The sequence below is a fragment of the Schistocerca piceifrons genome, chromosome 2, assembly GCF_021461385.2.
Source record: "Schistocerca piceifrons isolate TAMUIC-IGC-003096 chromosome 2, iqSchPice1.1, whole genome shotgun sequence".
NCBI lineage: Eukaryota > Metazoa > Arthropoda > Insecta > Orthoptera > Acrididae > Schistocerca > Schistocerca piceifrons.
Genome location: NC_060139.1, coordinates 535,133,909 through 535,149,210, shown reverse-complemented (window position 1 = coordinate 535,149,210; position 15,302 = coordinate 535,133,909). Strand labels below are relative to the sequence as shown.

At 42.9% G+C, this 15,302-nt stretch overlaps 1 protein-coding gene across 1 annotated transcript in view; it reads left to right on the top strand.

Moving 5' to 3' along the window:
- LOC124775554 (receptor-interacting serine/threonine-protein kinase 4-like) overlaps window positions 1–15,302 on the top strand; it is a 168,968-nt gene that overhangs the window by 15,685 nt on the left and 137,981 nt on the right. The window contains exon 2 of the mRNA XM_047250383.1: window positions 9,377–9,555. Coding sequence (XP_047106339.1) covers window positions 9,377–9,555 — 179 coding nt within the window. The remainder of the gene's footprint in view (window positions 1–9,376; window positions 9,556–15,302) is intronic.

Genomic DNA, 15,302 nt, shown 5'->3' with positions numbered 1-15,302 from the left:
AATTAGAGAGACATTTGGAGAAAAGAGAACCACTTGTATGAATATCAAGAGCTCAGATGTAAACCCAGTTCTAACCAAAGAAGGGAAAGCAGAAAGGTGGAAGGAGTATATAGGAGGTCTATACAAGGGCAATGTACTTGAGGACAATATTATAAAAATGGAAGAGGATGTAGAAAAAGATGAAATGGGAGATACGATACTGTGTGAAGAGTAGGACAGAGCACTGAAAGACCTGAGTCGAAACAAGACCCCGGGAGTTGACAACATTCCATTAGAACTACTGATGGCCTTGGGAGAGCCAGTCATGACAAAACTTAACCATCTGGTGAGCAATATGTATGAGACAGGTGAAATAACCTCAGACTTCAAGAAGAATATAATTATTCCAATCCCAAAGAAAGCAGGTGTTGACAGATGTGAATATTACGGAACTATCAGTTTAGTAAGTCATGGCTGCAAAATACTAATGCGAATTCTTTACAGACGAATGGAAAAACTGGTGGAAGCCGACCTCGGGGAAAATCAGTTTGGATTCCATAGAAATGTTGGAACACGTGAGGCAATACTGACCCTACGGCTTATCTTAGAAGCTAGATTAAGGAAAGGCAAACCTATGTTTCTAGCATTTGTAGACTTAGAGAAAGCTTTTGAGAATGTTGACTGGAATACTCTTACAAATTCTGAAGGTGGCAGAGGTAAAATACAGGGAACGAAATGCTATTTACAGTATGTACAGAAACCAGATGACAGTTATAAGAGTCGAGGGGCATGAAAGGGAAGCAGTGGTTGGGAAGGGAGTGAGACAGGTTTGTAGCCTCTCCCCGATGTTATTCAATCTGTATATTGAGCAAGCAGTAAAGGAAACAAAAGAAAAATTCGGAGTTGGAATTAAAATCCATGGAGAAGAAATAAAAACTTTAAGGTCCACCGATGACATTGTTATTCTGTCAGAGACAGCAAAGGACTTGGAAGAGCAGTTGAACGGAATGGACAGTGTCTTGAAAGGAGGATATAAGATGAACATCAAGAAAAGCAAAACGAGGATAATGGAATGTAGTCGAACAAAATGGGGTTATGCTGAGGAATTGGATTACTACTTAAAGTAGTTAAGGAGTTTTGCTATTTGGGGAACAAAATAACTGATGATGGACGAAGTAGAGAGGATATAAAACGTAGACTGGAAATGGCAAGGAAAGCGTTTCTGAAGAAGAGAAATTTGTTAACATCGAGTATTGATTTAAGTGTCAGGAAGTCGTTTCTGAAAGTATTTGGAGTGTTGCCATGTATGGAAGTGAAACATGGACGATAAAAAGTTTGGACAAGAAGAGAATAGAAGCTTTAGAAAAGTGGTGCTACAGAAGAATGCTGAAGATTAGATGGTTAGATCACATAACTAATGAGGAGGTATTCAATAGAATTGGGGAGAAGAGGAGTATGTGGCACAACTTGACAAAAAGAAGGGACCGGTTAGTTGGACATGTTCCGAGGCATCAAGGGATCACAAATTTAGCATTGGAGGGCAGCATGGGGGGTAAAAATCGTAAAGGGAGACCAAGAGATGAATACACTAAGCAGATTCAGAATGATTTAGGTTGCAGTAAGTGCCGGGATATGAAGAAGCTTGCACAGGATAGGGTAGCATGGAGAGATTCATCAAACCAGTCTCAGGACTGAAAACCACAACAACAGTGTTACGGTGTTCTATCGAAAGTTAACGCCTGCCCAATTACGTAGCACACCTTAAAAGGCGAAGCTAGTTCCTTGGTATGACTTGACCCTACAGAGAGGAGAAACACGGCGGTGACGGCGATATGAGGACGTTGATGACCGCCATGTAACATTATTTTCTTTTAATCCAGGAAATAAATGTCTTAGAATTATTTAAGAAATATTTAAAAATTTCAGAAACCAAAAATTTGTATGAACAGAGCGAGAAGATCATTACGCGATTTATCATCTATTTTTAACAAGTAAATGTTTATTGTTCCCTCGTTGCTTGAAGACTTGCCTAACTTCTTGTCTATATTTTCGTTGAGGAAGCATGATATACTTTGCGATCTGTAGTCTGCTTACTGAACAATTACGTATTAATTAGCGTAACTGTTTACTTCGTAATAATAATATGTGAAATTCCAATCTTAAAAACGTTATTAATGAACCAAATGTGTAATTAGCTTTTTTCGGAGACCGTATTAAAAAGGATTGGGACTGCTTTCTTCAATGATGAACCGATTTGAGCTCCTTGTTGGCCCTTTCTTCAGTCATTCTTTTACTGGAGAAAGAACCTGTCTTCGTCAGTATCGAAGTACTGTTGTATCAATTGTTATATTTGTGCAGTGTAAGAATTTTATTAATCTTTCACGGTCAGGAGCCACTAAAGAATGACGGTAGACAACCACAAGGCATTGACCTGAACACCCATCAGTTTTCGGTAAGCGGCGATGGGAGAAGCCGAATAAATATTTTTGCTTCTCAGCTATCTGAATTCCCTTACAGGTGCTATTCACAGAAACTGTAAGAATGAGAGATAATTCCATCGCCGTTGGAGTGTGCGCTCTGGACGCGATAACATATAAAAGCTAAACTTACAAATTATTCGGAGTTTCTCTATGTCGCTTTGCAGGGGTATTTTTTCCTTTGTGTGATTTTTCTCTAACAAGAAGGCGCATTTCAACCATGACACTACAGTCATCAGCGCCGTCGTTTTGTCGACGATGACTTCATAGGCAACATCGTCTGCAGCTAGCATTAAGAAAATTTTATCTTTGATTCCTAAAGCTGCGTTTACACAGACCATGTTTTTTCGGGAATGTGTGTTCACAGTAGTGTCGCTGCCAACATGCCTGTAATACAACTGTGATCATGACAATATTGCCCTGTAGCTCGGCAATATTGCTGATGGGGTAGTCTGTGGCAGGTATTTTCCGAGGTGTGGCCAGGGGATTGCCGGTGTTGTCTGCTTGGCATGGAGAATGCTTCGTTTGCTGGTCTGTACCCGCCTCTGTCTTTACAAATGCTTCTTATCACCCTGTCTTCTTTCTCTTCGTCACGTGGACAGCGCTGCAGCTTTGAGTACCATGATGTGAGCGCTGAAAAAATAAGATTTTTCTTCAGGTCGAAAGCTTGCGGGCTAACGTAAAAGCGCTCGATGTTTTGTCGACGCGGATGGCGAATTGGACAAAGAGGAGAATCATAAATTACATAAATGCTATACATCTATGATCAGCTCTAAGGGGCATAGAAAGTTATGTACGCAAAAACCTCTAGCTGAAAAAGGCTCTCGCTGCAACCGTTATATTCGAGTGTCAGCTGCAGTAAGCCGTAATTGTATTCTACACAGTTTCTAAGAGTTAAAAAAGTCTTGGTAAGCTTCATCATACCTGTTGCCGCGCTCATGGGCATAACTAGCCAAAATATCCTTTTTATAGCAGTCTCGGTATGCATTACTTCAGTTGTCCCATAACTATCACCATAAATGCATCGCAGTTATGAAATCCATTTTTCCATCACTGTATTGGTGAAACACAATAGAATACTAACATAAATATTTGATTGTTAAACTTTCTTTCCTTGAATTCTTCCAACAAAGCTTTGCAGACTTCTTTCACGAAGAGGCATATAGACGAGAGACGTCCTTTAAAAAGTTACATTAATTATCTGTATGAATCACAAGTAGACGAAGTCTGATTGACAATCTGATTGCAGCTGGTAAATAGTCTCCCATGTTGACATGTATATTAATAGTTCTCTGGCCAATTGGTTTTACTATATATTCAAAACTGTGTTTCGGCATTTTGGAGAAGTTCTGGAAACACTATGTATCCAGCATCAGTTCACAAGTTACTTGCGGTATTTGGTTGCTAATAAAGATTGGGTCCCGAGTCGCACTGGTTTCCCACTAGTTCGCTTTCGTCCATTTCACGGTAATATTGTGGCCCGTGCAAACACTTCTGTCTCTGAATTGTGTTGTTGCGTACATTACTGGGCAACGCTGGCCAAAAATTGGGCGTAGCAATGTATCCCGACATCCTGCAATTTCTATGGCGCGTATATCGCCCACAATCTTAATTTTCTTTTTTCATTTTCAGCAAAGGATCTGTTCTTCTTGGATTGCGTCACTTATTTTGTAGTCAAGTCTCGCTCATCACTTGATCCATCGAAGAATGCTTAGACTGCTTGAGTTTTTGTCCTTAAATTTTCGCACGCAAAGTATGCGTTTAGCCATAGATTCATTAATTTTCGTAATTTTTTTTTCTGCAGTGTCATCGCAGAGACATTCTACCAGGATGATCTGCGGGAAACGAACAATAGTATGGTGATTTTTAACAAAAACTTTTATTTGTACTAAATAAAACCGCTACGGTCGCAGGTTCGAATCCTGCCTCGGGCATGGATGTGTGTGTTGTCCTTAGGTTAGTTAGGTTTAAGTAGTTCTAAGTTCCAGGGGACTGATGACCTCAGATGTTAAGTCCCATAGTGTTCAGAGCCATTTGAACCATTTGATTTTCTTGTTCCGAAACTAATAATCATTCGTAGAATGGTATTACGACTTGGAGCTGTGCGATTAAGATGGAGGCGTGACATCTGCCCTGCTGCAACTGCACACTCAGTATTTGACAAAGCTGTCGTATGCGAACACGCGATGCTATATCGCCCATTGTTCCAGTGCTACTGAAATGGCGGACAGTATCGAAGTGGATGACGGAGGCACCGTTTCCCTCGCACCATTGACATCGGTGTGCCAGCCAATCAAAAGTCGTCCGTTTCCAGTAAGTCACTTCATAATTTCACCACACACTACTGATTGAAAAATAAAATTAGGAAACTGCTGAGGAAGCAAAGGCTGTTGCACTCCCTGTTCGGAAGAGAACCCTCAACTGACGACAGGCAAAAAGCAGAAATTTTTTGTGTGCATGTGTAAAAAGATCGACGCGCGAAGCCGACAAATACTACCACCGTCATTCATTAGCAAACAGAGCTCGCCGAGAACCTGATAAAATTTTGGTCTTACGTAAAATCGCTAAGAGCATGTATCTAATCTCTCGCTGAGCAGTCTGGTATGGCAGAAAAAGAAAACATCGTTCTTGTGAAACACAACTAACTCTTCGCTCATACGAAGCGTTGAGTGCTATTGACAAGGATTTCAAATTGATTTTGTATTTCTAGATTTCCAGAAAGTTTTTGACACTGTACCTCTCAAGTGGCTTGTAGTGAAACTGTTTGCTTATGGAATATCGTCTCAGTTAAGTGGCGGTATTCTAAATTTCTTGTCACAGAGATGACAGTTCGTAGTAACTGACAGAAAGTCATCAAGTAAAACAGAAGCGATTTCTGGCGTTCCCCAAGGTAGTGTTATAAGCCCTCTGCTGTTCATTATATAGATAAGCGATTTAGGAGACAATATGAGCAGCCATCTTAGGTTGTTTGCAGATGATGCTGTGGATTGTCGACTAGTAGTCATCAGAAGACCAAAAAAATTGAAAAAATATTTAGAAAATATATCTCTATAGTGCGAAAATTGGCAATTGACCGTAAATCGTAAAAAGTGAGGTCTTCCACACAAGTACTAAAAGGTATCCGTTACACTTCGGTTACACGATAAATCAGTCGTATCTAAAGGCCGTAAATTCAGCTAAATACCTAGGAATTAAGGAAGTACACTTTTGGAGTACTGGTGCGTGGTCTGAGACCCTTACCAGAAAGTAATGACGGAATACACCTAAAGAGTTCAAAGAAGCGTACCACGTTTTTTATTATCGCGAAATAGGGGAGAGTGTGTCACTGACATTATAGAGGAACTGGCGTGGATACCATTAAAACAAAGGGGTTTTTCGTTGCAGTAGAATCTTCTCACAAAATTTGTCGCCAATTTTCTCCTCCGAATGCGAAAAAATTTTGTTGACGCCGTCCTACATAGGGAGAAACGATCATTACAATAAAGTAAGACACATAATAGATTGCACGGAAAGATACAGGTGGTCTATTTTTCTTTTTTTTCTCGCACGCTGTTCGAGATTAGAATAAAAGATAATTATTGTGAAGGTGGTTCGATGAACCCTGTGTCAAACACTTACGTGTGATTTGCAGAGTATCGATGTAGATAGCAAAAATAAAGCCGAAGTTTTAAATTTCGCACTTGAAAAATCGTTCACGTAGGAGAAACGTGCAAACATACCGTCGTCTGACCATCGCACAGATTCCTGTATGGATGACATAGTAATAAGCACTGTTGTTGTAGAGAAACATCTGAAAGTGTTGGAAGGAAGTCAGTCACCAGGTCCGAATGGAACTCTACGGCATTTGCCCATTACTTAGATTGCGCTCATCGCGGATCTCTCGCACAGCGCAGAGTCCCAATCGACTGGAAAGAAGCGCGGGATACTTTTGTACAATAGAAGGTTAAACGAACCGACCCGCAACATTACAGACCAATGTCCTTGAGATCGGTTTACTGCAGAATTCCTTAACATATTCTAAGTTAACAAATTTCCTTGAGACATAGAAGTCGGTCCACGATCAGCACGGTTTTAGTAACTTTCGCTCGTGCCAAAGTCAGCTTGCCCTTTTTTCACCCGATATCCTGAGATCTATGGATGAAGGGCAAGAAGCAGATTTCGTATTCCTAGATTTCTGAAAAGCGGCTGACACGGTGTCCCACTGCAGACTGTCAATGAAGGTGCGAGAAAGCGGAATAGGTTCCCAGATTTGTATCTCGAAGGGCTCTTAAGTAATAGAACCCAGTACGTTGTCTTCCGTTTTCATCACAAACAAGTGTGTTGTCAGGAATGCCTCCGGGAAATGTGATGGGTCAGCTTTTATTTTCTATATACATAAATGATCTGGCGGACATGGTGAGCAGCAATCTGCGGATTTTGGCTGACAATGTTGCCGTGTAGGGGAAGGTGTCATCTTGAGTGACTGCAGGAGGATACAAGATAACTTAGACACAACTGTCAATTAGTGTGATGGATGGCAGCTAGCTTTAAATGTCATTGCAGACGAATCGGAAAAACATTCCTGTAACGTTCGGATACAACATTAATAGAGTGCTTCTTCACACAGTCGTGTCGATTACTGTCCAGGCGTAATGTTGCAAAGCGTTACGAAATGGAACAAGCATGAGAGGACTGTAGTAGGAAAAGCAAATACTCGAAACCGGTATATAGGGAGAATTTTAGAGGAGCGTGAATTAAATGTAAAGGGGACCACAGTATAGGAAGACATCGGAGAAATTCAGAGACGAGCAACTAGAGTTGTTACCAATAGGTTTCGAAAAACACGCAAGTAATTCGAAATGCTTCGAGAATTCAAATGGGAATCTCTGGGAAGGTTATGGTCTTTTCAAGGAACATTATTGACAAAGTTCAGAGAACCGGCATTTTAAACTGACTGCAGAACGATTCTATTGTAGCTAACGAAGATAAGAGAAATTAAGGCTCGTACGGAGGCATATAAACTACTGGCGATTAAAATTATTACACCAAGAAGAAATGCAGATGATAAACGGGTATTCATTGGACAAATATATTATACTAGAACTGACATGTGATTACATTTTCACGCAATTTGGGTGCATAGATCCTGAGAAATAGGTACCCATAACAACCCCCTCTGGCCGTAATAACGATAATAACGACCTTGATACGCCTGGACATTGAGTCAAACAGAGCTTGGATGGCGTGTACAGGTACAGCCGCCAATGCAGCTTCAACACGATACCACAGTTCATCAAGAGTAGTGACTGGCGTATTGTGACGAGCCAGTTGCTCAGCCACCATTGACCAGACGTTTTCAATTGGTGAGAGATCTGGAGAATGTGCTGGCCAGGGCAGCACTCGAACATTTTCTGTATCCAGAAAGGCCCGTATAGGACATGCAACATGCGGTCGTGCATTATCCTGCTGAAATGTAGGGTTTCGCAGGGATCGAATGAAGGGTAGAGCCACGGGTCGTAACAAATCTGAAATGTAACGTCCACTGTTGAAAGTGCCGTCAATTCGAACAAGAGGTGACCGAGACGTGTAACCAATGGCACCTCCTACCATCACGCCGGGTGATACGCCAGTATGGCGATGACGAATACACGCTTCCAATGTGCGTTCACCGTGATGTCGCCAAACACGGATGCGACCATCATGATACTGTAAACAGAACCTGGATTCATCAGAAAAAATGACGTTTTGCCATTCGTGCACCCAGGTTCGTCGTTGAGTACACCATCGCAGGCGCTCCTGTCTGTGATGCAGCGTCAAGGGTAACCGCAGCCATGGTCTCAAAGCTGATAGTCCATGCTGCTGCAAAACGACGTCGAACTGTTCGTGCAGGTGGTTGTTGTCTTGCAAACGTCCCCATCCGTTGACTCAGGGATCTAGACGTGACTGCACGATCCGTTACAGCCATGCGGATAAGGTGCCTGTCATCTCGACTGCTAGTGATACGAGGCCGTTGGATCCAGCACGGCATTCCGTATTACCCTCTTGAACCCACCGATTCCATATTCTGCTAACAGTCATTGGATCTCGACCAACGCGAGCAGCAATGTCGCGATACGATAAGCCGCAATCACGATAGGCTACAATCCGACTTTCGCAAAAGTCGGAAACGTGATGGTACGCATTTCTCCTCCTTACACGAGGCATAATAACAACGTTTCACCAGGCAACGCCGGTCGACTGCTGTTTGTGTATGAGAAATCAGTTGGAAACTCTTCTCATGTCAGCACGTTGTAGGTGTCGCTACCGGCGCCACCCTTGTGTGAATGCTCTGAAAAGCTAATCATTTGCATATCACATCATCATCTTCCTGTCGGTTAAATTTCGGGTCTGTAGCACGTCATCTTCGTGGTGTAGTAATTTTAATGGCCAGTAGTGTAGATAATAATTTTTCCCGTCGCTCTGTTCGCGAGTGGAGCAGGATAGGAAATGACTAATAGTGGTAGGCCGGCCGCTGTGGTCGAGCGGTTCTAGGCGCTTCAGTCCGGAACCGTGCGACCTCTACGGTCCCAGGTTCGAATCCTGCCTCGGGCATGGATGTGTGTGATGTCCTTAGGTTAGTTAGGTTTAATTAGTTCTAAGTTCGAGGGGACTGATGACCTCAGATGTTAAGTCCCATAGTGTTCAGAGCCATTTGAACTAGTAGTGGTACACTGTACCCTCCGCCACGCACCGTACGGTTGCCTGCTGAGTATGTATGTGAATATAAATTGCAAGTTAGTGCTCGTACTGTGTGTGAAGGGTCGGAACCCAGCCACTTGCGAGGAAAAATGGTGGCGTGTACACCTGTGGGTTGTGCAGGGTGGACGGCGCTGCACGTGTCGGCGCTGGAAGACCACGTGGAGAGCACGCGGCTGCTGCTGGCGGCGAAGAACGGTCGGCAGCGGCCGCGGCTGCTGGAGGCGCTCACTTCCGCCGGCCAGACGGCGCTGTTCGTGGCCGCGCAGGCGGGCAGCGCAGACTCGCTGCACCAGCTGCTCCACGTGGGTGCGCACGTGTCCGTCCGCGCCGCTGACAACCAGAGGACCCCGCTGCACGCCGCCGCCGCGCACGGCTTCACCGAGTGAGTACACACTACCCGTAACCCGAAGAAATCATCCGTGGACCAGGTGTAACTGGTATTACACAAAGCACTGGTATTTCCTTGCGACTGATAATATATTGGACTTCTGTTTTTACCGTGTACTGCTACGCGCACATCACCACTATGATTAGCTTGCAGGTCCTTGTTTCTTAAAGTAGAATAGGGGCGAGAGAAATGATTGCTTGTTAAACATTTTTGGATCAAAGTCGTCGTAGTATAGTCATTGATGGTAAAGTTGTGTACACACTCAGCGATTGTGTTTAATATACCACTCACCTAAATACACTGGATTTCATGCTCTCATTCCAAAACAAACGCTTTTCACTTTAACGTACCTCGTAGACGTTTTAAGTAAAATTAAATAATATTCATTTCCAATAGCAGATTGCTGTGTTATTTAAAAACACTTAATACTCGGTTACAACACATTTCGTCGATCTGTTTCACAAGATATCTTTGTTTCGATCACTTTTTTGTACTGCTCTCAGTACAAATACTTCTTGGTATGTACAGGGTCAGTACTCAGGGGATATGACAGGAACGGTCATTTCAAGCAAAAAAACTTCGTATGGACATATGTCCTATTCCGAATGGTTTCCAAGATAGAACACATCTGAAGTAGTGGCGAGCAATTTGATGTACCACTTGTGGTCCATCAAGTAGGGTAACTACCTTAAATAGGCCTACAAAAAGCATCTAAGCTACCGCGCGTCGCGTGAAAGTTTCAATATTCTCTCGCTCTCTTTGCACAAACGACTAGTCAAACTAAACTCCACCCGAACAGGCTACGAAGGCTCAACGGTACCAGTAGGCCGCCATGTCATCCTCAGCCCACAGGCGTCACTGGATGAGGACATGGAGGGACATGGGGTCAGTACACAGCTCTCCCGGCCGTATGTCAGTTTACGAGACTTCTCAATCCTCACCCCACTTGCCAACAGCGCTCGGCTTACCGGATGGTCGCCCATCCAAGTGCTAACCCAGCCCGACAGCACTTACCATCGGTAATCTGACGGGGACCGCTGTTACCACTGCGACAAAGCAGTTGGCCAAACGACTAGTTCCAGAGATAATAGGTATATGACGTTTTTTGTAATGTAGTTTTTGTGCTGTCATGTTTTCGCTAGAGGCCGTGGATTTAGTTATTAAAGAACAGCGTAAAACATTGACATTTGATGTGTTCTGCCTTCGAAACCACTCGGAATAGGTCACATTTCCATATGAAGTTTTTTACTTCAAATAAACGTTCCTGTAATATTCCTGAATATTGACAATTCCTCCTGGAGCAGTCTATATAAATACAGTTCCTGAAGCTTTGATAAAGACAAATTACAAAAATTAACCCCTCCATGTATGAGTAAAGAAATATGCACAAGTCACTTACTGTTTTTTTATCTTCAAATCACCTCAAGTTTAACAGCAAGAATACATCAGTGTCACGTACTCAGAAACTTTAAGTAATGCAAATAATTGTGCACTTCATGGTGACTGGAACATAAACTATAACATCAACACAATCTTTTTTAAAATTCATTTTGTTGAGGTTGTTCAGATATGCGCTTTGAGAATTTTGGTGTAACGGACGTATCGTTTCCACAGACTGGTTATAGAGTGACGATATAACAACCGTTCTCAGTTTGTCACCGCAGTCTCACTTGCTTCTGAGAATAAGTGTAATCTGCAGTAACCAAAACGTAAAACACACAACACAGAGTAATGCAATAACCCTCATGCGAAACAGAGTGCTGTGGCGTGGCTGCTGTCACTTCGGAAAGAACTCTGCACAGCGCCCTTGTGGCGTTCTCCCACTGCGTTCCGTGAACTCGTACACGAGGTGCACATCGGTCAACTCTTCGTCAGCAAACCTACCCATACAGCTGTGTATCACTGTTAGCGTACAATTAACACAGTTGGAATACGAGTAAACAAATCAGAACCGAGCAATGCTGAATGCAAACCTGAAGGTGGGAGAGTCAAATAGATACTGCTGTCGTCAACAGCGGGTACCAACAAGACACATAGTTGTGTACTACTTAAAGTGTAAAGGAGTACAAAGTTAATTGGGGGCGAGAAACGAAACTAAATGCAATAACTCTGTAACGAGACGCCGGAGCCTTTGAGTCCCTTGTACCAAAATATACCGATGGTAGTCCTGGACAGACCCTCAAAATTTGTCGGCAGAATTCTGGTTCATCCTGTAGAGCATACTAACTGCTCGCGCTATACAGCATGCTTACCCTACATCGAGTAGGCGGAAACATCCGCTGTTGGTATACCCAAAAATCTGTATCGCTATGAACTGCATATTTACCCGAATGACGGTTCACCTGGAACAACAGAAAGGTCTCTAAACATTTGTCAGCATTGCAGGACCCCGCGAGGAGTGGCCGTGCGGTTAGGACCGCCATGCACCGATTACGCGACCCCTCCCGTCGGAGGTTAGAGTCCTCCCTCGTGTGTGTGTGTGTGTGTGTGTGTGTGTGTGTGTGTGGTGTTGTTGTTGTTGTTGTTGTTAGCGTTGTTGTTAGCATACGTTAATCACACACACACACACACACACACACACACACACACACACACACACACACACACACCACTCTCTCTCTCTCTCTCTCTCTCTCTCTCTCTCTCTCTCTGCAGGACGACAGCACAGCACACAGGAGACTGATGGATGTCTGTCACACTGCCGCTTCCTGTACTGATCCACGGCGGCGAGCAGTAATAAAGTGATATAGTAGCCCTCCTGGTTAGCCGTGCGGTCTGACGCACTGCTTTCTGGGCGGAAAGGCGTGCCGGTCCCCTGCACGAATCCGCCCGGCGGATTAGTGTCGAGGTCCGGTGTGCCAGCCAGTCTGTGGATGGTTTTTAAGGCGGTTTTCCATTTGCCTCGGCTGGTTCCCTTATTCCCCCTCAGTTACGCTATGTCGGCGATTACTGCGTAAACATTTTCTCCACGTACGCGTACACCATAATTACTCTACCACGCAAACATTGGGCTTACACTCATCTGGTGTGAAATGTTCCCCGGGGATCCACTGGGGGCCGAATTGCACAATAACCCTGCGTTCGGTGTGGGGCGGCGGTGGGGTGAGTGTACCGCTGTAGCCTCTTATTGGGTTGTGAACCACTGAGGGCTACGGTGGGGACGAAGCCTCTCCGTCGCTTCTAGGTCCCCAGCTCAATACGATAAGATACAACACATTACAAGTCAAGTGACATAAAATTTCAGGCTGTTTGATTGGCGCCAGGTGGTGATCCCTGCACCTTAATGACTTATCAGATATTACAGTGCTGTTAACTTCCTTGATTTAACCATCTGCAACCAAGACGACAAATATGTCCTCCAACTTTACAGGAAACGAAGCGCTATATACGTGAACATAAATGCTTCCTCCTGCCACCCCAACGTGCACAAATTAATACAGCAGCAAACCACTCAGTGATTCACAGAGGTGTAAAACATCGCACAGAGAAGAACGTCCGGAATGAAATATTAATCATAAAAAAGCTGCAGCTAATGGGTATAAACCCACTCAGTCAAATTGTCAAAAAGAGTAAAAAGCAAATTAACGAAACAGCCATCAAGAGCCAAGAAAATACACTAACATTCATCCACTTCCTTGGTAATATCTCCCAAAACATTGTCAAATCTTCAAACGACGTAAAATAAGAAATGCATTCCAGATAAACAATACAATTTTCCATAGGGTACATCACAACCTGAAAACCTGCCAAGATAAATTTTCATCCTCTAACGTATATAAAATCACGTCTAGTACATGTCCGGCTCAGTATATACCTCAAACAAGCCGTAGCTTCATCAGATTCAAAGAATACAACGCCTTCCTATATAACACACCAAACGTATCTGCAATAGCCCCCCCCCCCCCAATAAAAAAGATATAGGACATCCATTTGACAGTGTAAAAAGCAATCTTAAGGTATTACACACATTGAACAAAGGACACAAGATGTGTCTGCATGAAGAACTAGAAATCTACATCCACAAAAGAAACTTGGGGAAAATCTGCCCAAGAACAGCTGGTATGACATGGGCATACAAAAACTGCCACAGCGTCTACAAAAATGCTACGATAGAAATGGTGATTATGTCGAAAAATAGCTAAATGTTGAAGCTGTAAACTGATGCAAGCCATTTTAGAAATAAACAGATCTATGTACTTGTAAAAAAAAATAGGAAACCTTACTTTTGAGATTACCCTCGTACCTTACTATTTCTGCCTGCATTGCGGCCTTCGATTCAAGGACAGAAAGAACTCCTTTGTATCCGTGCTCGGAAGGTGTTGCACTTTACGTAAGCGTTTTCGTCGTTCGTACTCTTTGAAGAAATTTTTCTGTATATATTGTCTCATCACATGCAGTGTACTCCTTTGGGGCACACCCTGTCCTGTGAAAACTAAAATCGCATCTTAATTTCTCTACAAAAGTGGTGCTCTCAATCACCCACAAACACCCTTCTCTCTCTCTCTCTCTCTCTCTCTCTCTGTGTGTGTGTGTGTGTGTGTGTGTGTGTGTGTGTGTGTGTGTGTGTGTGTGTGTGTGTGTCTGTCTGTCTCGCGCACTATATCAGACGCGGAACGAAAGCTTTCTTTCGTGCGACAGTATTACTCTGCCAAAAAAGAGAGATCCATTTCGATTTTAAGAACCATACCTTCCATATTACTCCTGTGTCACTATCATAGGTTGCGGACACTAGAGATATGTTGCAGCACGCTACACTGTCAGCTTCAAGCAAGAAATGGAGGACCCAAGTAAGAGCGCCTTCGGTCACGAAAATATCCCAGAATTTGACATTAATATTTTCGTATAATTTTGGTAGCAGAGTTAGAGTGAAAATCAGGCTGCAACCTGTTGAGATCCACTTAAGTCCGTTCTTTTCAGTCAGCCTAGAGTACAAGCGAACTTTACGTAAATCTTTTTGCGTATTATTTACTGATAAAATTTTCTGATCTTTTTTTAAATTAATCATCATTAACGGGCACACTTATTAAGACATCTTTCTGAAATTTGGCTGAATTACTCCTCGGGAATGTTTGCAAGGCGTAATAGGCATTTTTTATTTTAATTTATTCATTAATTGCTATAATAATCGTGACCAAAAACACATGACAAAGTTACATGTTCGTTTCCAACGTCCGCCATTTTATTATATTGTCAAACTTCAAAAAACTGTACTATTTCCCTGAGCACAACATTCTATGCATTAATAAAATTTTCTTGATTTCAGGACAAGATTTGCATACTGCAGGACTTCCGTCGTGGACACATCACATTTTGGACAGATTTACTTTAACTTTGCGGATGAAGAGTTTAATGTTGACTGGATTTCTTTAAAAAATAAGAACATTTGGTGCAAGAATCAACAAATAATATGCAAAAAAGATTCACGTTGTTTTTCCAAAAAAATCGTAAAAATCGCTTATGTTACAGGCTGACTGAGGAGAATGGGACCTTAATGCGTTAACGTGTTGTTTGGAGACATTCCGGATTCTTCACGCTTCGAACGTCCATATGTACAGAAATATAATTCAAATGCCAAATACCACAAATAATCTCATTCGAAGATGCGGTTTCCAAGTCAAACATATCATGGAGGGCTGTTAAATAAACAACGTAGTCGTGATGGATTAAAGACTCACCTTTGCTTTAACACTATTTCTCCGACGGTGTACCTCGGAAATTCCCCGACCGACTGAGAGGCAGAT